The 25158-nt window shown below is 39.7% G+C and overlaps 3 protein-coding genes and 1 pseudogene across 4 annotated transcripts; 2 read left to right on the top strand and 2 right to left on the bottom strand.

Annotated features, from left to right (window-relative positions):
• Positions 1-153: 153 nt before the first annotated feature.
• On the bottom strand, positions 154-4547 carry LOC135596460 (glucose-6-phosphate/phosphate translocator 2, chloroplastic-like). The gene is made up of 5 exons (XM_065088506.1): positions 3574-4547; positions 3251-3476; positions 2174-2396; positions 1477-1690; positions 154-487 (listed from the first exon to the last, which is right to left on the bottom strand). The coding sequence occupies exons 1-5, from the start codon at positions 4096-4098 to the stop codon at positions 476-478; spliced, it is 1200 nt and encodes a 399-aa protein (XP_064944578.1). The 5' UTR covers positions 4099-4547; the 3' UTR covers positions 154-475.
• Positions 4548-7891: 3344 nt separating this feature from the next.
• LOC104000262 (probable UDP-3-O-acylglucosamine N-acyltransferase 2, mitochondrial) lies at positions 7892-16578 on the top strand. 2 transcript variants are annotated; one of them, XM_009422267.3, is made up of 10 exons: positions 7892-8043; positions 8120-8327; positions 13414-13490; positions 13978-14027; positions 14694-14758; positions 14954-15005; positions 15124-15194; positions 15289-15355; positions 16035-16106; positions 16187-16575. In XM_009422267.3, the coding sequence occupies exons 1-10, from the start codon at positions 7941-7943 to the stop codon at positions 16250-16252; spliced, it is 831 nt and encodes a 276-aa protein (XP_009420542.2). In that variant the 5' UTR covers positions 7892-7940; the 3' UTR covers positions 16253-16575. The 2 variants fall into 2 exon arrangements, with proteins under 2 accessions (XP_009420542.2, XP_009420543.2); XM_009422268.3 differs by having other exon boundaries at positions 7901-8043; positions 8128-8327; positions 16187-16578.
• Positions 16579-18299: 1721 nt separating this feature from the next.
• On the top strand, positions 18300-20102 carry LOC135596410 (uncharacterized). The gene is made up of 2 exons (XM_065088464.1): positions 18300-19120; positions 19966-20102. The coding sequence occupies exon 1, from the start codon at positions 18355-18357 to the stop codon at positions 19102-19104; it is 750 nt and encodes a 249-aa protein (XP_064944536.1). The 5' UTR covers positions 18300-18354; the 3' UTR covers positions 19105-19120; positions 19966-20102.
• A 229-nt stretch (positions 20103-20331) lies between these two features.
• On the bottom strand, positions 20332-23944 carry LOC135596403 (transcription factor ILR3-like; annotated as a pseudogene).
• Between the last annotated feature and the right edge of the window lie 1214 nt (positions 23945-25158).

The raw sequence follows: 25158 nt of genomic DNA, 5'->3' as shown, positions 1-25158 counted from the left end.
ACACACACATACACTAGTCTGCATCCAACATGATAATAATAATTACTACATTCCAATCAAGTCCACATCTGAGCTTTTGTCCACAGCTCCAGACTATGGGGCATGCAGTACCAAAGTTTTCATGCAAGGGAAGATGAACTAGGCAAGCAATCCTTTCAGGTAAAACTGTTTGATTACTAATAAAACTTAGCGATAAACTTGAAACCATTATTCTGCGACAAGTAAAAGAAGCACTTCAACAGTCTCTCTTTCTGCATAATGACCATGCAAATGCAGACAAAAACAAGAAACATTATTCTATGTCCAGTCGACAAATCATGGTATATTTCTAGTGTCATCAACAACAGGAACCTGCTATTGAACTCAACCAAAATAATCTACTTGGCGACATCTAATTACTGTTGTTGCATGGCCATGCATATATGAAGAACATATGTAAAAACTGATCTTGTTACGTCTCTCTCGAATCCCCCCTTTACTGCTTGGCCTGCATCATATTTGACAAAAAAGAACTATTTAGTCTCGAATCCAGAGCACAAATCATATAAGAATTGCTAACAAGACAAGCTAGATACCAACAAGCCACTTCCAAGATGTGTGTTCCTAGTGACAAATAATGTGCCTCACTATAATTACTCATGACCTTATGTTGCCACAACAATTATAACCAGCTGATCTTAGAACATAGATATGTTCAACAAATGATACTAAAAATCATTAGTTATCAGCATCGAGTAAGCACAGGGGCTTAAGCATACCTATTCAACTGTTCCCAACCTAGCCGACATAAACATCAGCAATCAAATGTCTCGTCTGGTTCCAGAGAATGATTGCTAAAATTACAGTAAGATGTAAGCTTTCTATGGTTGAATACTTTGTACATGTATATTTTCTGTCCTTTAGATACTTTCACCATCAAAACTTCCTCAATCATGTTTAGGAAAATTAAATTTAGCTTAACGAATTTTTTGACAATATGATCAAACTACAAACTTCTTTAGAATATTTCACACTGAAATCATTACAGAAACTACTTTCTTTAGTTCACAATCTTGAAACTGGAACAGTGAGGATATTTAAACACATGATATTTAGTGGAAAATCACTTCACTAGATATGATGCTCCCCCTCATTTCCTATTTTGCCCTTATCTTTATTCCTTCACATTAATTGGTAGTCCTGGTATTTGTCCTCAAAATTAATGTCCACAATTCATAACTACTAAAGGAGTATGAATAACAAAATCTTTGGCTTAAATTATAATAAGCATTCACATAAAGACACACACGCACACACCCATACCTACACAGAAATAATCATTCTTCTTAATATTGGTAACCTGGTTCCAAAATCTTTTTCTTATACAAGCAACATGCAGATGACTTTTATCTTCATGGACGTTCTTGTCATCTCTATACAACTAAACATATGACATTATATTTTCAGATAAAACAAACAGAAGTTGTTACTTGTTACCTGGGAGTAGAGGAAAGTTCCTAGGATAGCAATGGCAGCTCCAAGTGCATTGATGGGCTGGACAGGAGTATGGAAGATTATGATGGAAGAGACGATGACAGATATCCGTTTCATAGTATTGCCAATGCTAAATGTCAAGGGAGAGATTTCATCCAAAGACATGTAGGAGACTTGGTTGTACAGATGGTAGAAGACACTCTGAGCAGCTACCCACCTACCATCACAAATTTATAGCCACACAAACACAAGACATTAACTAAAATGAAAGAAAAGAAATATAATGGCTTAAAAGTTATCTGAATTCTCAGAAAAAATAAAGATCAAAATTCGCTTCTTTAAAGAAGTTAAATATGAAAAGCAATTGAGTCATATAGGCAAATAAGCTACTCATGGCAATAAAAAAACTATAGATCTAACTAAAATTTAAAAATCAAATCAACTTGTTTGAATTCAGCCATTTCCAGTTTAAAACTCCTTAACAGATTAAGCCCAGAAAACTGAAGTCCAGCAAAAGCATTACAGGGACTGCCACCAGCAGATCATGAAGACATTGAATATTTTTGGACTGTAGTGCAAATATACTGTGAATTACAATTAGTTAAATCTATCCCATGTGAAGGGTAACAAAGAGAGCATAAATTACTGCAGTAACTGAATTTTGTGAATAGGATTGATCAACCATCTAGTTTTTACTCACCAGATGAAATGGGGACCAATCTGTGAAATTGCAGTCTGCCAGCCAGCAGCCCACATCTGGGGGCCCTCGATCGCGATGGCAAATGGTGTGAGTATCAACAGAGACAGCATAGAAAGACAGGCATAATAGTTCATCCCGCTAACTGATGTGCCCTTCATCCCCCTCTTGGAGAAAATATTGCGAAAGACAAATGCAACGTTTGATATCATTGCACCCATAAAACCTGGAATCAAGACAAGCCAGCTAACACCTTGCCCAAAAAAACTCATAAAGAAAGCCACCTCACCATTTAATTTTTCAAACTGGCCCCCAAGCTTCAGAATGGTCAAATTACACTTGAGAAAGCCAATTCAGCAATAGTGGCTTGAAAATTAAGCATGAACATAATCCAAACCATAAACAGTACAGGCATGAGAAAAGCACTCAGAAAAAGAAATATGTTGAGAACTAGGGTAATATGAAATATTTTTAGTCCTGATAAGCCAAAAGATATAGTGTATCAACTCCAGCAACTAGTAAAACTGAAGTTTATTTTTCTTCAAGAGAAGAAAGGGGGAAGAAAAGGAAAAAACTAAACATTTGAGACACCTAAATCATGAGCAATTAGTGACAGTGACATCTATTCTCCTCTGGGTGAAGAAAGAAAAAAGAAATCTAAATATTTCAGATACCTAAATCATATGTCAGTACAGACTAAAATCAGCACAATAAAAAACTCCAATAAAATTCCTCTCCAACCATCCTAACAATACCTAAAGAAACATCTTTTTAGTTGTTGCAGCTTTCCTAATCTTAAAAGGGCTAAAATTTTGGATCAGTGTGTTCATCTATCAAGTTGAAAGTTTTCAACTTTGTTAGATCTTTTGTGACATTGGTAGCGGCACATCTTCGATGGACATGAGCTTGCAAAACTCTCCCAGAAACCTTATGATATACAAACACTAGATTACCAGATTGATCCTTTTTTGATAGAGGATTATCAGATCACTGAAAGAACCTCAAATAGCTAGGAGAATTTAAAAGGAAAAATAAGATAACATCAAGCAATATAAATGCCCTCTTAAATTCTCTTCTAACCAGTCATGTTGAAGTTCAGTTCTGTGACTGCAGCCAGAGCACATCCACCGATGATCGGCAACAGCGATAGATATACAGGCACAGGGAAAGTCTCCCCCAACAGAAACCTCGACACCAACACGCTGAAAGCAGGCTCCCCGCTCTTGATTATGTGGGTGAATGACACTGCCACCTTCGACATGCTCACGGTGGCCGCCACATGCCCGATCGTATGAGCCACCGCCACCTGATCAAGCCAGATTTAGTGTCTTTAGAACGCCACCAAACCTTCACAAACCCCAAAATGAAACAAGTGATATAAGAGGATGGAGCTTTTGTCTCACCGGTGCAAGGGCTTTCCAGAAATTGAAGTCGGTCTTGGGGGCCTCGGCGATTCTGGTGGCCCAGGAGATGAGCATCATAAGCGAACCCGTGGCCAGGGAGAGGGTGGAGGTGAGCCAGGGGTAAGGGAAGGCGTTGAGGACCTTCTTGTTGTAGATGTTGAACACCACGTTGAGCGCCCACCAGGTGGCGAAGTAGATGCCGATCTTTACTTTCTGGGCGGTGGCCGAACGAGACTCCTGATGGGAAACCTCGACGCTCTCCGATCCATCGGCCTCGTAAGCCTCGCACTTGAAAGCGAGACCCCGAGGCTTCGCAGCCGACACGATCCCATCGCGGAAGCCAAAAATAAACCCCTCCGGAGATGCAAGGTAAAGGGGTTTTCGAGTGAGAAGCGATAAACTAGGACTTCTGATCGCAGACAAGGGAGCAACGGAGGCGATCCGAGGTCTGAGAGACGGGGATTTACGCCCGACGAGATCGGCAACGCCGATCGCCGCCGAGGATTGTTTCACGGAGGAGATCATGTCGAAGAGCGACGCGGCCTCTAGGGATTGATGCCGAGATCCGACCTTTAGGATACGGAGAGGCGGAGGAACCAGCGGAAGGCAACAAGGGGCGATCAAGTCGATTCCTCGCGTCGATGAGAACAAGGGACTCAACCGAGAACCTCAAAAAGATCCCACCTTTGTTCGTTCCCGCAGGAAGGTCACTCCAGCAACCCACAAAAAACTCACTTTCCTGTGCTTTGCCAACCGTAGACGGCGATCTATCGGGCTGCAAAGATGGCAAAACCAAGCGCAACGGCGAGGAGGAAGGGGTTGAAGCGGGCAGGGGAGTGGATCAAAGAGCACGTCGATAAAGAATCCAGGGGATCTTGCGATCGAATAGAGGGAGACTAGCTCTAATGCGGAGGTGGAGAGAGCAGCGAGAGGGACGGGGTTGGTGGCAGCGACGAGTTTGGTGCAGAACTAACGTTCCCGGGATAACCTTACAAATTTATATTCTTCCTACCGCAAAACGGCCCTAAATGGGCATTTTATGCCCCTATAAATTTGGAGTCCTCCATCCCGGAATGGCCCCGGTGGGCTTTTGTGATCGAATCGGCATCCTCTCCAAGTTGCACGTATAATTGGAAAGTGCTGTTCTCACATCGGAGCCGTTCGTGACGTGCCCGTCGGCTAGAGCGGGCTTCACCGGTATATCCAGTGAACGGTTGAGATGAGACAACATGAGAAATGGACGGTGGATGGGAAATCAAACAGGTTCATGGTATCGGAGAGGATCCCAACTCATTTGGTGTGGGGTGGATGGTGGCGGCTCTTTGCCAACCCGAGAGGTCGGTTTGATTCACATTGTTCATGTTCGAAGTGACATAATGCTTCAATTATTTAAAGCTTTGAGATTTAGGTTTGGTACATAAATACCTATAAAACTAATTACATAGAGATGTTTATATAAAATAAAAATACTAATAATTTGTTTTGCAGAATCGAATAATTGGACGGTCAATATAAGTTTAATGTTCATGATTTTTTAGTATTTTATTATTTACATTTAGCTTTCTACAAGATGATTGCTACAATTTTTGACGAGTCATCTCATATTTAATGATAAGATAATAATATTTGGTATTCTATGGTTGATTTAAAGAAAAATAATTGTGATCTCATTATCAGAAAAAAATAAATTTAGCTCATGAATTTTCTTTTTATGGCAAAGGAATTTTTTCACATAAAGTGGATCATTATAATAGTATTTTATTATTTGAAAAAATAATATATTAGACTCAATCAATAAAGGTCATTATTCAAGATATGTACACATAAAATATTGATTTAATAATTATGAAAGATTGAAGATTCGAAATATGTGATCATAAGATCAAATTATGGATGATATAACTTATTTAATTTATATAAAGAAAAAATTGTTGCTTCTTTTCACAACATATTGTTCATTTTATTGGCAGCAGACTAAAACATGCTCTGAGTTGTATGAATTCATGTGCAGTTCTGTTCATTGGACCGCCGGAGGTTGGACAGTGTGCTTGTCATTAGTCTTCCCAGCCTCATTCGTCTGACATCTGTATCTAAAACAGTATGACTAAGTGTGAGGACAACTGATTCAGATCCATCGGCAAAGAAAAAGATTCTAAGCCTTTATTATTTAATTATTTCAATGAATAAAAGAATCATATTAAATTCCACTCTAACAAAGTAGTGCTATTCAAGTGAGATGAGAATCGAGGAAGCCTTTCTTCCCCCCCCACCTAGATTGTGTTCTTTGATTGAATTCATAGTTTCCAGACCCCAGTGTTGTTCAAATCTAGATGACACTTTGATGCCATCCTGCATTGATCTTGTGCTTCGATAGCATCTTCGACTGCAGTGGAGTAGGAAGCTCTCGACGCCGACGACTTCGATGACCGTGCTGGCGACGCCACCTTCGTCTTCTTCCTCTTGCTCTTCTTCTTTGGGGCTTTTGGTATGTCAGGCAAATGGTGGTGCATAAAAATGGCAGCAGCTCTGTTGATCCAAATCTGATGTAGCAAATTATTTATATATATATATCAAGAAAACTTTCAAGCAAGGATGAGTGTTATCAAATCTGTAGGATTGATTCTAACTAGTCCATCTTAATTTAAGCAAAACAAATATAAATGATCAAAGTGAACCAAAGATTTGTTGCACATCAATAGTTCACATCAAGAGAAACAGCAACAATCTAGATTGAATAGTTTTGTTTTTTTTTTTGGAGAGGAGACACACCTCCTAATGGCCTGTATAAGGATACTTTGATTTAATATATTTTACTTTTCTCAAAAAAAAAAAAAGTATTTGTCTGAAACAATATTTGCAGATGAATGAGTGGTGATTTCTCAAGCTCCCTCATCAACTATTTTTATGCAGATAACTCTTGGTCTTCTCAAGATCTCTATATGTATGTATGCATAGTATATGTCTTACATGCACAAATTTAAAGACAAATACAATTAGAAAGATAAACCAACTCATGGATCCTCAAGAACTTCTATAATTGAGGGAAGGAAATAAATTAAGGTGGTCTGATTTCATGGAAAAGAGAGACAAATAGTTGATGTTGTTGTTTACCTAAAATGGATTGTCACAAAGCCACCATGAGCACCATGCTTCACATCTGTTGGGTACACAATCTCCATCTCCTGCTCCTTGTGTGCTGCAAGAGACACCCAAAAAGGTTTAGATGTTTAAAGCACATATAAATAGGGACAATGATTAGTAGTACCAAAGATATGAGAGATGTATTTGGCTTAAATGTTATATTATAAATGCTCAAATGCTAATTTTTAAATTCTCAAATTATCCTATGACATTATCTAAAATCATAAGATTGACATGATGTATATTTTCTTTAAGATGAAATTTTATTTACATATTTTTAAAGATGATTTTACATTCATTTATATTATTATATTTTTTATTTATTATATATTTGGACCATACAAATTTTTTTTATGATAATACACATTTTATTTATTTATTTTATTTACTTATTAATTTAAATAAAAATATATATTTACTTTTGAATAAATATTATCACACAATATTCAATAGAATTTTAAAATATAATTTTACGGTCAATACACATTTAAAATACAATCTTCATCTATTATTTATCAAACACTAAAAGCATTTCATAACTACATATTTACTCAAGTCATTTTCTTCATATGACATTAAATTAAAATTATAAATAAATGTATTTCCCAAATGAAGCCATTGTATGATCCAGAATATTTAAGTTAAATTATCTTGATCAAATCATTTTTCCTTCTCTATAAAATGAGATTTAATGTAAGATGTATGAGTTCAACACATTTGATTCTCTCATAAAGTGCATGGCTGTACAACAAAATGAGTGGGATACAACTAACAAAGAAAAGAAAGAAAATTTCTGTTCCACTATTCTAAGAATAATCTCTCAAAAATTACTACTTGTTTCTTATCATCTTTTTTTTGCAGCAAAAGAAATCAAAAGTAAAATGGCAATCCTGTGCTGATCAAAGCAAGAAGCTTCTAATATCTGATTAATGTCAAATAACTGCTCATTTTCCACAATCAAATTGAAAGTACAAAATAGTTGTTTCGAGCCACAAGAAATCGGTCCGACCGATCCGGTTCGACCGTTATTTACTGGTTTGATCGAGAACCGCCATTTGGACCGATCAATTTGGTCCGATCCAATTAATTCAATTTGCCGGTTTGATTGAATCGACGGTCTTGATCGTCCAGTGGACAAAGGCCTCCGGGTTCGCACTTGGTGGCAGGGTTTTAGGTCTCCACGCCGCCCGGTCAACATTCCTGCTTTGGTTCGAAGCTTTGGAGCCATGGCGGTCCGTCTCCTCTCAAGAAGCCGACGCACTTTGGTTCGGCTCCCCCTCCACCGCTCCGGTTTTCGCCACGTTTCAGATGCTCCCTCTGATCTCTCCGGTACGTCTTCGACTGATCTGTTCCGCCATTTCTCGGCTCTTCTCCTTCTGCTCGCGATCGACTGTTGTTGAATCAGATGAGCAGATGGTTAAAGACACGTCGGCGTTCGTTAGATGGAATAACGGCGGCGGCCTCTTCCACAGGTCCGCGCGCATCGATCCTACTGCGGTGGTGGAAGTTGGAGCTGTAGTGCATTCCGATTCCGTGCTCGGATCGGATGTTCGCATTGGATCTGGAACTGTAGTAGGGCCTTCTGTATCAATTGGGCAGTCCACAAAAGTTGGGTAAGATTTGATCGTTCTCCGATGACTGTAGTCTTGAATGATGCATGTGAAATTTCTTGTGGATGCATAAGCTTCGTGGTCTATTGTATCTTTTGTAACTTGATCAAAATTTCAAATTGATTTATGATACACTGGATTCAAAATGCGGTATCGGACCGGTTTTGCCTAAGTCGTGCGGCACCCTTGCTTGTCCGTCCGCAAAGGTCAGTCTCCCCGAAGCCTCCCATGTCCCTTAGGACCCACAAAAGAGAGAAACGGGTTAGAGAAAACGCTTCATTCGGGATCCATAAGCAAACATCTTCGAAAATACTTCATAAACAATACAAATTATAAACAGACATTACAAGCTCTGAATAGTTGCACAACAAAAGTTAAAATGGTCCATTACAGACCGAAAATCTCTCACAAGTGTCCACATGACACAACATTTATTTACAAGCCTAAAGCGACCACCAACCCTACTAAAATGAGACTATTAAGCCTTCGGTCGTCTCTCTACATGCTGTACAAAGCATGGACATACCAAAAGACACGGACATACATAAGCATTACATTAAACATCCTGTTTCGAAGTTTGTCCGTGACATTCTCCCACACTTATTCCTTCGACGTCCTCGTCGAAACCTTTGCCGACACTACAACTCCTTGCCTTTGCCGAGTCTTCAATCTTCTGCTCCAGTTGTAATGCGCCTCCTGGCTCCCAACTGCTCTCCGCTGCTGTTTTTGAGTAGTCGAACCTTTGATTCGCCATGCTGCTTCAACTCGCCAATGACTTTGACTCGAGTGTGGGGTTGGCTGAGTTGTGTTGACCCCTGTTGGTTCCTGCGGATCCTCCAAATGAAGTAAAAGACCATCCTTACTGTGCTAGTCTCTCAACTGCCTCATGTTGCTTGAACTGGTTGGATGCTTGTTGGAGCTTTAACGAGCATCATCTTGCAAACTTCTAAAGTTTTGGGTCCTTCCTCCACAAAATTTGTCCATTGACTCTTCTTTAACTTAGTTGTCACTTCCAAGTAGGTTCGCATCACTTCCGCTTTCGATTGGCATTTTGTTGGGAAATGAAGCGGACAATCTACTCTCAGTAGCACTGATCATCGTTGGTGAGGATTTGACAACTATTGTCTTCCATTATCTTCGAAGGGTCTTTGGAACTTGTGCAGAGCTCCTCTGCTGGATAGATAAGAGAAATGGAGTACTCAGTTTCGCCCATTCTCTTAACGGTTGAGAAGGCAAAGGTTACTTGACTTCGCCCGTCTCCTCGAGGTTGTACTCCATGCATCGAGCTGGTTATTGGCCTTCGCCTGCTCTTTGCTTACACTTCTGAAGCACTTGAAGTGTTTGCACTCCTTGCGTTGAGTTAGCTACTATGATTCACCTTCTCAATGCCATCGAACTTCTGGAATGCAGGAAGTTTTCACCCCAACTTGGAGTAATTCTCTAACAGATTTGGTCGCCTTTGGGATTGTACCGTCTTCTCCATCAACTTTGCCGCCTACTCCACTGAGTAGCAAAGGTACAGCACCACGTACTGCCTGCTTCGTTCCTTGGTCGTGCACTCTTGCATGACCCGAAGTCCTTCACTTTCGGCTATCTTGATGAGAAGCTCGTTGACACCGGTCTTACGAAGTTCCTTGGCCTCTACCCTTCAGCCTTGTCTCGGTACTTGGAGATTGCCTCCGCACACTCCACCTCCTCAGTCCCTTTCACGACCAAGCGCTCTACCTCCATGAGAGCAAGAGATCAAAGACTTTCGCGGAAGTCCCGCCTCTGCGGTACCATGGCGCTGCCATGCCCATGGCCCTACTATCCGTCGCCTCGCATCTACATCCCTTTTTGTCACAATCAGTAGATATGTCTCTATGACACTCCTCTGAGTCCACCTCCATTCTAACTGATGCTTGATTTTGGGTAGCTAAGTCCCTCTGGACTCGTCGTCGCTTCCTCGCCCCTTTTGACCCCCTGCTTCAACACCTATGTGTTCTGCAAGCAGCTCCCTTTGGTCGATGGAAAGACAGACTGCAACTCTCATGCATGGCCTCTGCCATCAGGTTGTAGGGTTTGCACCGATTCTGTTCTCCTTAGCTTCCTTGGTAGTAGCGTTCGCTTATTCGACCTTGTCCTCTGACTTGTCGGACTCCCTTAAGCGAATATGGGTTCTGGAGCAGTCCAACTCTCCAGCTACTTTGATCATACCTCTGTATGATTAAGTCCCTCCCATGGGACTCACTAGTACTTGCAGTCGAACTTTTCCCCTGGTGGAACACAGCCCCCATATGCTGATGACCAAGGCTTTCATCCGATGCAAAATTCGATGCACGCACAAAAGACCCGTCTCTGCGGTACCATGGCCTTCACTCCTTGAATCCATAGCCCTTCTTGCCGTCGTGTTGTTCACCGAAGTGGAGCTTCCAGTAGCTCCCGATCATGCCTCCGTATGATCTAGTCCCTCACGGGACTATGTCGTGTGTATCGCATTGCCACGAACTATTCCATCACGATCCGCTGCATCATGTCGCCTCCTGGTGACATCTCTATTGCATTCTGATCCTTGTGGGATGAACTCGAATTGTGATCCCTCCATGTGTGGCCTTTGCCAATATATCGCAGGGTCTCTTCTACTTTCGATTTTGTTCGCTCTTTTTTTTGGCAATCGACCTTCAGCCACCCACTCTTGGGTCACACCTAGATGAAGCACCGCTCTAGGACAGTCCGTCGCCTAGTAGCTCCCGAAGTCCACCGACTTCACTGTAATTTGTGCACCATTGTCTGGATCCTGGGCCTCTTCCCCTACCGGCACAATCTCCGCTGCGCACCGCTTCCTTCATGGCAACTTGAATGGCAACACTATGGCATATTCTTTAAGAGTACCCACCTCTGAGTCCTCTTGCCCCGTCTTAGCCTTCTGAACCTAATTTCGCCTCCGCAAATAGAGTCGCCTTAGTTCCTCCACCAAATGCTTCTCCGAGATAAGAGGTGCAGGTGCCCAGAAGCTCCTTTCGTCTTTGGCACCATGCAAGATGAGTCCACTCCGTCAGAATGAAGGACCCATAGAACAACATGATTCTACTCTTGCCTCTGCAAGAGTTCATGTCCTTGACCTCTGTCTAAGGAAAGCACTGTGCCTTCGCTCCATGTTCCAACTTCTATGCTGGCTCCCTTCATGCGGCTTGGGTACTTTGCCAAGTTACACCCAAGTTGCTCCGCTCCTCGTTTTTGCATTGAGTCGATGGTGACCCTCGTGCCTACCATTCCACGGGTCAGCCCTCCCTTGAGTCCGATCTCCATATCGACTCTAATTGTGCCTTCATTTGTGTTGCTTTGGGTCGCTCCCCCACTTGATCTCGCAATGCATCCACCAATGCATTCTCTCGAGCGAGATCATGCAACAACTCCTCACCGCTTGCTCAGTCCATTGAGCTTCGTGGAGTTGTTGTTTGTTGAGGTACTCCTCAACTTGTGAGGTCCGTCCCACATATTCCTCCCTCTGGAGAGCCAGGACTTATCCCTCCTGGATAACTGTCCCATTGGATCAACATCTCTCTTCGCTTCGGAGACCACCATCCCCTTGGACTACTCCGATCTACTGAACAAACTGTGCATTGTTCTGCCTCCTGCAAACGCACTTGCTAGATTGCGGACTCCACGTCAATACAGCCCTTGCTGCACCACTCAAGGCCTAGCAACATGCTGAACTCGTTGCACACTTCAGCCTCCTATGAACGTATCTTTCACATGCCGAAGAGAAAGTTTTAATGCTCCATGACGCCGAGTTTCGGTCGCCTTGGGATGGCCGCGAACATTCCATCGTCCGCATACAAGCCCATGCATGAGTACCGAATTCTTTGAGTTAGCAATTCCCCTCACCTCCGTGAGCTTTGCACAACTCTTTCGATCGCTTAGCAACTCATTTCTCCTTGCATGATCTCATCCTTTATCAAGCGCCTCGCTTGCCTTGAGCACCATCAAGTATGATTGTCAACGTTGAGCCGTAGCTCAAACTCAACCATCCCAACCTTTGTGCCCTCCGCATTCTTCCAAGCTTGCCTGTTCTCGTGGTGCCTCTTGCGCGAAGGGTTGGCCATTCCTCTGAATGCCAATGTCAGATGCCCGCTCCTCCGAGCGACTCCTTTTCCCTACATCTCCATGCCCGTTTTCCCCCAAACGGTCGCGCATGTACTGACTGCCCTCAATGCAGCCCCGCTAGGTCCCCCACGTTTGCATGCTAAGTGTTTCTATGAGTGCTTGTCCCGCTCTGATACCATCTGTCACGGACTTAGCTGGTTTTGCCTAAGTCGTGCGGCACCCTTGCGTGTCCGTCCGCAAAGGTCAGTCTCCCCGAAGCCTCCCATATCCCTTAGGACCCACAAAAGAGAGAAACGGGTTAGAGAAAACGCCTCATTCGGGATCCACAAGCAAACATCTCCGAAAACACTTCATAAACAATGCAAATTACAAACAGACTTTACAAGCTCTGAACAGTTGCACAACAAAGGGTAAAATGGTCCATTACAGACCAAAAATCTCTCACAAGTGTCCACATGACACAACCTTTATTTACAAGCCTAAAGCGGCCACCAACCCTACTAAAATGGGACTATTAAGCCTTCGACCGTCTCTCTACATGCTGTACAAAGCATGAACATACCAAAAGACACGGACATACATAAGCATTACATCAAACATCCTGTTTCGAAGTTTGTCCGTGACAGTATGTAGATGAGATATTAGTTTTAAATAACTGGGAAGCAAAAATACAATTAGGAGAGTAGGTAAACTGTATACTTAAAATAGCTCTCATTGGGCTATATGTAGATGAGATATTAAATCTCACAATGGCTGAAAACATAATTCAAATACCTGCCAAGCTAGCTGATCGATGGTAAAAAGTTATAAAAAATATGACTTTGAAATCTCTTCTTTGCTTTTGAGAATCGTACTTTTGCATTTAAAAACATTCATCGGACAATGTTGTCTTGGTTAAATGCTGCAGACAGTTTCAATTGTATAATAAGTTAGTTTTGGTTCAAGATTTAGTGTTCTTATTCCAGTTTTACTATTGCTAATGATGATTTCGAGTCTGATCCAGGTACAATGCTGTGCTGAGTAATTGCTCCGTGGGCCAGTTTTCTACAATTCATAATGGGGTCTGTGTTGGTCAAGATGGTGCGCTTATCCCACTGTGTAGCACTTTTCTGTTCTTTTACTTGATTGTAATTTAGAGATAAAATGTTTGAGAGTGTTTTTCACCTCTTTTTCTCCATATGTTTGGTTTAGTGAAGCAAAATTTTGACATCTAGTTTCCATTCCTTTGGTTTAGTGTATTTATTTATTATTACAGAAATAAAAAATGTTGAATTTTATTTATGACTTGACATGTCTTACCAACAATATGCATTATTTTATTTCAAAATTGAACTTTGTTTGATCTGTGATTTTTCTTTTCTGCTGCACTCCAGATTAATGCCAATCTTCTGGCAAACATTTTTTTCTTGATTCCATAACAAATTCTGGTTGAGTTTCTTTGACTTTTTTTTGACAGACTTTCATGTTCTTCATTGGTCTTCATCTGATTTTGCAGTCTTCACTGTGTTTTAATGCTTGTTATCCATCATGCTGCAGCTCATGAGTTATTCATTTTTACTGCTCGCAGGGTTTGGATTTTTTATGAATGAGGAAGGACACATATTGAAGAAGCCCCAAGTTGGTGATGATTTTGTTATTCTTAAAATAAAATTTTTTTTATGCACTTGCACACATCCTTAATAATTTGTGCAGTGTACATCGTGTCACAAAATTTGCTGAGTTGTCATAAAAAAGAGTTTTACAGTAATTCTTTGTTTTACAAGTTTGGTCTCTGTCGTATAGTGAATCTCATGGTTCTTGCATGTCAAAAGAAGAGGAATCTGAAAAAAATTGTGAAATGTTGTATCCCCATATATCATGGTGTGCATAGGACAATCAAGCTAGCATGAATTTATATCTAAATGTTGTCTCATGATTCACTAATGTGAGGAGAAACGTAGCCGTTTGCAGACATGTTGTTATCTTAATTTATGTCTCTTGAGGACAGGAACATCATTAATAGATTGTTGTTTCAGTGCCAATTTGATAAATCAACTATAACGTAGTCCTATGAAAGCAGGCCTCATCACAATGATAAAGTTGGTCCTTTGTAACTTGGGAGACCAGGGTTTGAATTATGGAATTACATGTTTGGTGATTACAACAAGCATCTACTTTCTTAAGATATTATCTTAGCATCATTTTTTTTTTAATACTAAAACTTAGCTGATGAGGACTGTATGTTCTAGAAATAAATACTGTAGCAATAATATGTCACATCTTTGTTCTTTTCCTTTTCTTAAGGCACTACATGTAAGGATTGGGGACAATGTGGAGATAGGTGCCAACACATGCATTGATAGGGGCAGGTGAATTATTTGGTACATTTGAATTTACTGTTCCATGAACTTTATAACATTTAATGCCTAGTGAAGGAGCTCCAGGAGGCTCATTGGTTTTTATGCTGATTTCATTATGTTGAAAATTGTTCCATTAAATCATGCTTGATAGACAATATTTTGATACTGCCATTTAATGGAAAACTTATCATATGCATGCTGCAGCTGGAGAGACACTGTAATAGGAGATCATTCCAAAATAGATAATCTTGTTCAGGTGAGTTTCAGTGCCTTTATGCACTAACAGATTCTCTTGAAGTGAAAGCCAAGAACTTTTTTTAATAAAAACTGTTAAATACAAACCTTTTGCTGCGTTATGAAATTTCATCTTGCAGATAGGTCATAATGTCATTATTGGGAAGTGTTGTATGCTTTGCGGACAAGTTGGGATTGCTGGTTCTGTGACGTATCTAACTATATATTAGTCTCTTCTTTCTATCTCTAGCCTCTGTGTTCTGGCACCTGATACATTAGTAGCTGATAAATGTCTGTGTTTGTAGGTTAGGTGATTATGTCACTTTGGGAGGCCGAGTAGCCATACGAGATCATGTGTCCATCGCATCTAAGGTACTTATTTCAACAATAACAATAGATATTGCTTTGATGTATCAGTAAAATTGCTGGCTTTCTTATCAACAAGTTATTTTGGTGGCTTTCAGTGCCCCCTTTATGCCTTATTCTCTTTAACTGGACTTCTTGTGCTTAATTCTTACCAATCAGCTAAACTTTGGCATTGTTCAATCCCCTCTTGTTGTTATATCATGAATAGTTGGCGTGCAGACCAGCCAGCTGCTTTGTGTCAGCTAGAGAACAGAGATCTGCATAGAAACATTTTGACAAGATTAAACCTTATTTAAAAAACATCGTGTTGATCTTTCTGGCCAAAAGAGGGTGAGATTAGTGCTGCCTGACCTGAGTGACATCTAAGTTATTTATTTTTGGGTATAATTATGGAATTCAAGCCTAGATTCTGCTTCAACATTTAGGTTCTCTTCATTCTACACTCCTTATCTGTGTACAATCTAGTGAACCTGTAGTCGTGCAACATCTATCTGGTCGATCAAGTATCCTGCTAGCTGGGGATTAACAAGATCTTGTCGCACCGCCATCGATAATTTTTGGATTCTGTTCTGGAACTTGAACAGTGGATTTCGTGCATCCACAACTGTTCTTGGCACATAGTTCAGACTAACAAAATTTTGCCTCGTGCATAACTGTGTCAATGATATCTTTATCTGGATTGCAGGTTCGACTCGCAGCAAATAGTTGTGTGACAAAGGATCTTGCGGAATCTGGTGATTACGGTGGTTTTCCTGCAGTAAGGATTGTTTTTTATTCCTCTTTCTCCTCCTTTGTTTGTTCTTCTTGAATCCTAAGACAAATGTTTATACATTGTAGGTCCCTATCCATGAGTGGCGCAGACAGTCTGCCAAACTGCGCAGATTATGCAAGAACAGTCCGTGATAGGATTCCACCAACCATTGTGCCACTTGATGTATTTCAGCTGGATCTATAAATGCAAAACGTGGAGATAGACAGCTTCAGCCTCAAAGATCAGATCCAGAAACCCATATGAGGCGGCGTCCATGAATCTGCCCAACATTTAAGTTCATGCAGATCATGGTTATGAAATTTCATCTTCAAACCATGGTTATGTTGTCAAACAGTTGTAATCAAGTTACTATTTAATTCATCAGCATATGACCACCATAAAGTTCAGTTCAATAATTAAATACAATTGTTACATGACTAATCAAAGCTTATTAGGCCTCTCAGTGATTTATTGAAGATTACATTTGCTCTCTGAGATACAATCGCATTTGCATCCAAGTGACCTTGAATAACATGTTGTCATCTGTGGACCAAACTGATGAGTTCTCAAATTAACATTAATAAACACTTGTGAAAGTATGGCATTATCTACATGGAGGGTTTCTTGATGTCAACTGTGCAGTGGGATGATACTTGTGTATCTGATAACAAAAAGTTGCATGTTATGTTAGATAAGTGGCAACGAGTATTCAACAGTTGCTCTTTGGGATGAATTTAAATTATCCTGTCAAGTTGATTTAAAACCTAATATATTCATATCTAAAAGCTTAAACTAATAAATAAGATATGATCTATTAATATATATTTTTAACGTTTTCCCTCGTGTGTATGGTAAATGGTTCAGCTTAACACTTGAAATTTGAATTAATTAAGAATATATATATATATATATATATACACATATAATTCTTTCAGAAAGATGAGTTTCCTTTCCCCATTGTTCGAACGTTCGACGAGATAGCTGATGTTTTGGTTACTGTTTCAGGTGGGAGTCTGTGATAGCTGATGTCATTATATATATATATATATATATATATTCTGATGTCATGTCTTATGTCGGCAATGATGGATTCCTTTAGAATTATAATATAAAATATAGTTCGTTCACGGTAAGATCGATGGACTAATGTGAGGCTCTGATAAAGGAGAGAGTTTCTTTAGTGAGTGAATGCTTTTGTTTGAACGTGGCGATCAAATGAAGCAGTCAACTTTGGCCTGCTTCCATACTTTGTCGTCCATTACGTGGTTGTTTATCATCTGACACTCTCAAATGTCATCTACTATCAGTCAAATTCGAAGTGCCCGAGGCACAAAAGCGGAATATAAGCAAATGTTTCGGATCTCGTTTAATATACAGGCAAAACCAAACCACAATCGCTATCTGAGACTTCCCCGCCGCGTTCACGACAGCCTTCCTATCCGTCCATGCTGCGGGGAAGGTCTCCTCCTCACACCCCTCTCTCTCTCGCTCTCTAATCCTAGAAAATACTCGTACAGTTTTCAATTGTTATACTGCTTTGTGTTTTATTGATGTATTAAAAATATTATTAAATAAATACTATAAGTGACATCAAATAATATCTCTTTGTTTATTATTGTTCATAAAGCATTATAATATCATATTTTTGGGCTTGTAATTAGTTTGGTTGATATTAGGAGTCTATTTATATTATTTACAGTATTTTTGGTGTGGTGAAAATTTTTTAATTAAGAATATTATTTTAGAAAAAAAATAAAAATTCCATCTGCTTACTTTCTCTTTAGAATAAATATTCAATAAACTATATTTTACATAAAAAGTATTAAAAATATTTTTTAAAAATAAATTTATTACGTAATATTCAATAAATGTTTTAAAATATATATATATATATATATATATATATATATATATATATATATTTTTTTTTTTTTTTTTGGAGCAACGCTCGCAAAATATCGTTGTCAGCTACTTTTGTTTCTCTTTAGAGCCAACACTTACCGCCACCACATACTTTCTGACATGCGTCTTCCCATCTTTTTGCCTCCCACCGACTGTTTGCTTTTCCTTTGGGGCCGACGCGACCGCCACGACAGATTCTCCGACATTCTAAGGCCCACCTTTTTTCTTTCCATCTCTACGCTTTACTTTCTGTTTAGAGTCAACTTTATCTGCCTATATAAGCACACACGATTAGCGTCGATCTCAGCTCTGCTGTCTCTGGGTTGCTTTCCCCGAGAGTGCGTAGGCACCCATGAACGGAGCAACTGACGGCAACGGCGGCTTCGCCAATGACGCAGGCGGCCTGGAGGCAGCTGTTGCGACGCCCGACACGACCGGGGCAGACGGCGGCGGAGTTCAACGCCTTGTCATCGATGCCGCTGCCGGGGGCGGCGATGGCGGCGAGGACGCGGCCGACGCGATCGCTGGCGCAGCCGGGCCGGAGCTGCTCCGCAAGCTCGTGTTCGAGGGAATGACCGTGACGTCCTTCTCCATCGGCGCCGCGGTGAGACCACCCGCCCACCTCGCGTCGCACCAGCTGCTGCCGGTGGCCTACTACGCCAATGACGCAGGCGGCCTGGAGGCTGCTGTTGCGACGCTCGACACGACCGGGGCAGACGGCGGCGGAGGCCAACGCCTTTTCATCGATGCCGCTGCCGCTGCCGGGGGAGGCGATGGCGGCGAGGACGCGGCCGACGCGATCGCTGGCGCGGCGGGGCCGGAGCTGCTCCGCAAGCTCGTGTTCGAGGGAATGACCGTGACGTCCTTCTGCATCGGCGCAGCCGTGAGACCACCCGCCCACCTCGCGTCGCACCAGCTGCTGCCGGTGGCCTACTACCTCGCGCTGCTCGTGCTCTTCCTCTTCGGGGTTGGGCTACTGGGGCTCGCTGTCTGGGTGTCCGGCGACCGCGTCGGCCGCGCCGCCGTGGCCAAGACCGTGATGTGGATCGCCGTGGCGCCGCTGCTGCTGGTGCTGTCCCTCGGCGGAATTGGGATGACATAGTGGGGTTCTGATGCAGGTAAAGTGCGTCCGGATGCTTTCACCACAAAACAAAAACAAAAACAAAGGCCGGTTTGTTTCCGTTCCCAAAACATATTTTATTTTGATTCTCGGTTTTCGTTTTTAGAAACAGATCTTGAAAACAATGCCGGAAAGAAAGAACAAGAAAATACTTGGTAACTCTGTAGTTTCTTGAGATTAAGGTGGCAGAGAAGAAGAAAATGCTTCCACCCGAAGAACAAAACCGATGATTAATTTGTATCTGTCAGGGAACATAATTTTTAGTTTCCAAAAACAAATTGTGAATGATTGTGATTTTTTTTATATTTTATATTAATTTTTGGACTTAGTTTTCAAGGAACAGCTCTAGAAAATAAATGCTTCCTTCTTTTTTTCTTTGGCTTCTATAAATATTTCTTTTTATGAAACATAAATTCAAAAACAAAAATTTTCTTTGAGTGATCCTTTTGATAGCAAGGCTTGAGGAAAAAAAAAGAAGAAGTACTTTGTCCTCTTTTAGAACACATTCTCCTAACCTTAGTTTAACCTTTTCTTTTTGTCAAAGAAAATCTAGTTTGGAAAGTTGTCTCTGTTTTTTTGTCCCTCTTGATTGATTTTTCGGTTCTCAAGAAATAGCTCTTGTAAAAAAATGCTTTCTCTTCTTTTGTAAACACCATTCTACCTCTCACTCTCCTCAAATTGCTTGGAATTCAGCTGCTACTGCTGCTGCTGCATCATACGCTGCTTCCATGCATGCTCTGTTTATGACAGCTTTTGGTTTGGGGAACATAATATTCCGGCAGCATTGTTTGAATCTGATACTGTTATGAAGAGGAGCTTATCGTGATTTCATGTCTTGTGCAGACCTGCTGAAACATGGAAAATGGTGGCTACAGAGTCTTTCTTCTTCCTGGGTGTTGGATCAAGAGAGAACAAACAAAATAAGAATCGATGTTCCATCTCGGTTGATGGTTAGTGTATCGATACACAAGTGATCGATTTTTAGTGTCTGTTAAGAGGACTTGATGGGTAGCAACGAGTCTCAAGTTGGTTCGAGTCTTGTACGTGTCTAATGTAATAATGGATATTAATAATTATTAAAAAAAAAGATTGATGTTCCAAAAGAATGAAAAGGGTTTTCATGTAGATTACGTTTGCGGCACATCCATTTGTATATGTACCATTTTCTCCCAGAATGGCACATCAAATTAAGCAGCATAACAACAAAGGTTCAGGAAATTTCATGTATTTCATACTGGCATGGCGAAATGTATCGCATGACCTTCGTTAATGTAATTTACAGAGATGAGATCTTATTCATGATATACAATTGAACAAGGAGGCATGGACAGTGATACCCCACATCCATGAGGAGAACTAGAATTACATTCGGTTAAATAACCGTCGTTTGAAGCAAATGAGATCGACAAAACCTATCTTAAGAAACTACACATGAAACCACAGCTAGCTGCTCAAGCAACGGGCGGGCATTTATCCGCATCCTGCGATGTATCGACGTCTGTGGGTGCCATGAATTGCCACATAGGGAAACCCATGATGGGGACCATGAGCTTGTGGCCAGCTGCCTGGCTTTGGGTTGGGAAGAGGTTTGGTGCAAAAGGTGGGTGAGGGAGATAGCTTGGTCGTGCATTCAAGAGTTTTACTTGCTGCTCCAGACTCTCCTTCTCTGCCTTTAGCTTCTGCTTCTCATCGCGAAGCTCATTCTTCTCAGCCTGCAAAGAGACGTAGGTCTTGATGAACACAAAGGTGATGAAGGACTTGGTGTGAAGATCTGTTGTTCCCCAGGTAAGCAAAAACATCTTGAAAGATGAACATGAACTTATATAAATGAGAAAAACATTAAAATACGATGAATTAACCCAGAGCAAAAATATATAGCCTAAAACAAGAAAATAACATCAAATGCAGTAGGTCTTTCAAGTCAAGCTGCCACATGTTGGTTTCCTTGTCGCCTTATAGAAAATTTTTTGGGTGATATAAAACTCTCTCACAGCCTAACATTTCTATTGAGAAGTCTTATAATTTGAAATAAAAAATAGAATATTACTGAAACTTCAATTATTTATATTTCGTAGATTGCTATTTTGCAAAGTATACTCTCCAATTTTGCTAATTTATGATTGATAAGAGAGGGTCTGACATGCAAACAATCCGATGGTATGTCACATCCTGACAAGCACCCTTTAGCTCGATATATTGGTTGAACGTTGCATTCACATCAGCATCGACTCGATATATTGCCCTCTCATCCCGATATGTTGCTCGAGGATCCCTAACAACGGCACGAGTCTTCCGAAGCAACGAAGAGATTTTTATCATTACATCCGTATCCCTCTAATATCCAACACTAGACTTACTACAGGCTTAGATGCTTGATCCGAGATGGTTCGCGACACCTAACGTGTCAACAATGCTATACTTATATTAGAACTCCAAGAAGCTTTTAAATAATATTCTTTAACCATTTAAATTCGAATTTAGAAATAGCACAACATTTAGCTACTATCCTTATCAGGGAAATTTATAGTATTTAATTATCATTTCAAATTAAAAAAACACTAAAATAAAATAAAATAAAATAGAACTATAAAAGATTAAAGATTATTAAGCAAACAAATGATAAATTATCGATATTTCCAGATCATAAAGGAACAAACATGAAAAGAACTATCAACAACTCTACACTCGTAGAGAATGTGCAACATGAAAAGAAATCTCACCTTCAATTCTTTTATCTTTTCCTGGAGGCTTTCATTTGAATCTTTTAGCTTTTGTGCCTCATCATGCAACTGAGAAACCAAACGAGCAGCACCACTTAAAATAGCTGCTTTTGTCAGTCATTGGTGGCTTCCCAGGATCAAGGAGAGAGCTCAGTTCCATGAACCTTTAATTGTGAAAATGTGAAAACTCTAAAGACATGTTGCTGGAGGTTGATAAGTCACAAGAACTAATCATGTACTGATGAATATATTTACCTATCATTTAACTTTTCCCTTCTCATCTTCTCCCTTCAGGCTTTTGAGGCAGGTCTACTGCAGGATTCTGATCTGACACTGCAACTCATAAATGTTCTGCAATTACAAAAGGATTTATTTAAAGTACTATTATAAGAATCCCTAATCAAAAGGACTCAAACCGCTTTGCCGAGCCTAGTTGCTTGAGACTCTCAGAATTTACAAAAGAGCTATCAATATCCACACTAGCAAAAGAGATTCATAAGTAAGAAATTGTACAAAAACAATTACAAGATCAAAAGATATATCTAAATAAACAAGTCTTCAAGTGTGTCAAGATGACGCAAGATAAGAAACTGACAAAAAGCAGAACAAATGCAAGATTCAGTCAGAAATAACAGTCGGTACAGGACTCTGCCAAGTCATATACATGTGACAGAAAGTGCAACTGCCATTGGTACACGTAGCATCAAAATAAGGTCACTTGTCCTGGAACTTTTTGGATGATTTACTAATATTGAAATTCAAGATCAGATAATGTGCAACAACTTTTGGCTCCAAAGCATGCTGATGGAAGGACAAAATTAGCCTAAAGAATCTTTTATTAGTAAATTAAATTATTAAAAAATACATAGCATATCACCATGCTAAAACTGTGCAAGTGTCAGCAGAAGGTGAGCACTGCATAGTGCATCAGTGGAAGGCTCAGGGCCCCATCAGAATAAAAATGGCCGTGTTATGTCATCAATCTTTGTCTAAATGCAAACAGGACCTGAGAAAGCCAATCAAGACAATTATGGGTTTAGTTCCCCTGTCTGATACTTGGTGAACGTCACCGAACCCTCATCGAAATCAGAAGACATACCAGTCGCTTGTTCGAATAAGGAGGGGGCCTCAACCCTGGTTTGCAGTGGTTGGCTCTTCTACCACTGCTGCTATTCCTCTAATTTGAGTTGGGGAATGCCTAGGTTCACCTATGTGAGACAAATGCATCATAGCAGTTTGCCCTTATTTATTTCAATTGTAGTTTATGACTGGTAATGGACAAGAGTTAACAGTGAGCAGAATTGGCGAGTGGAAGCATAAAGAGCAAAATTTTCTCCAATCAGGCTGATTTCTAAATTTGTAAGTCATAGAAGGCAGCTGGAAAGAATTTTAAACTATAATCTTTATCCTAGACCACTGATTGTCAAATGTATTGTCAATCAAAAGTGCATTAAGAAAAAAGAATAAGCTGCAAATAGATCTGATATGCATTCAATTTGCTACTGAAAAAACATAATTTGCCTCACAATTCTATGTTCAGATGATGGAGGCAAACTTCAGATCCTAGCAAAGCAGCATATTATCCTACACAAGACAGAAAAATAGGCACCAAATGGACCAAATCATCAACCTTGTTACCAATCAATACAAATTATAACTAAAACACCAATCTACTTTCATAAACAATTGTAAATTATTCAAAAATATTCTTTCCTACATTAGTAATTCCTAACAAACAACTAAAATATGGTTCTCTCAGAAATGTTCACTCATCATTGCAGCACCAACCATAAAACCAAGCATCACCCGATCTAATCAACCAAAGAAAATCGAGCTACAACCGAGATTCCAGTTCGAATTACCGGACAGTGGAAGAGGGATTGAAGCCCTGAGGGGACAAACAGAACCCTCCGCCATCGTTCGCCGCGAAATCACCCCCATCGTTGGGGATTTCGTCGATCAGGGAGCAATCCAAGAAGTAACTAGGGTTCTCGAAGGAGCCCAATCTCCGACCTGTCGCCAGAGACCCAGATTTCGACGACGGCTGGGAGACCGGGGGATGACTGATATCGACCTGCCGTTGGGCCAAAATGTGGCTCTTTTTTCCCGATGTTACTTCGTCGTCTTGCGGGTTAGGTAGCTCGGCTTTGAAGGCAATGGAATGCCGATGACGTGGCGAAATCCAATTGGATTTCCACGACGGTCATGGATTACATGATATAATATATATATAATATAATTTTTAGACCTATTTGTATTTTTTGAAAAAAAAATCATATTTACTTACTATTATAAATTGTAATATGTCTCATATTTCGCTCCAAATATTAAGATTGGTCACATACACTAATTCTATTGCTATAATATTTATCATGAGAAGCTCAATGGACGATTTTCCAAGAACATACCCATATCTTAAGTATTTTTCAAAAGTACTCCCTTTTTTATTTTTTTAAACAGTACCTATAATTAAAATACCTAAAATACCCCTCAAAAGTTTTCCTATCAAATATTTTTTATTATTTTTAACTACTATAATATTTTTATTTGGTTTATTTATAGTATTTTTAAATAATATTTATATATTTTTATTAAGATATTGATAATATTATAAACGTTATTGAAAAGTATTGTAAGTGATATCATATTGTCTATTTAATTATTATTGCTTATAAAATATTACAGTATCATTTTTTCATATTTGTAGTTAAGGTTTGAGGTTTATTTAGCTCATTTATAGTATTTTCAAATAGATAGATCTTATAAAAAAGATGAAAATTTTTTAAATTAAAAATATTATGTAAAAAATAAAATGGGAGTTTTGAAAAAATCCAAAATATTAATATATATTTTTTAAATATCATCCTAGCTCAAGTATAACTTAATTGTGATTATTAGTTGTTAAGTATAATAAAAAACCAAAAAACTTAAATAACCCAAATATTTATAAAACCACAATCGTTTTGGAGTTTTAATTAACAGTGAGATGATACTTCAAATCACTGAAATGATAGGAACACTTATTTAATTATATGTTTATTTATTGGTAATAAAAAGTAATACATGTTGCCAAGGTATATGCTAAATCTTAATTCTTTTAGCCAAATGATCTATTAATTATATGATTTTTCTTTTTTTTACTTGATTTGTGATTCGAATCTGAAGTCATTACAATTGGATGGTTTTCTTAATTATATAAATCTTAATTTCGGAATCTAACCTCATAACCTAATGTGAGGTTATTAAATATTTAATCCCGTGGACATAATTGACACTTTCAATTAGGGATAATATATGAACTAAATAGTTAATAATC

The sequence above is a fragment of the Musa acuminata genome, chromosome BXJ1-2, assembly GCF_036884655.1.
Source record: "Musa acuminata AAA Group cultivar baxijiao chromosome BXJ1-2, Cavendish_Baxijiao_AAA, whole genome shotgun sequence".
Classification (NCBI taxonomy): domain Eukaryota; kingdom Viridiplantae; phylum Streptophyta; class Magnoliopsida; order Zingiberales; family Musaceae; genus Musa; species Musa acuminata.
Note: the sequence above shows the minus strand (reverse complement) of the source record. Positions and strands in the feature narration are given on the sequence as shown.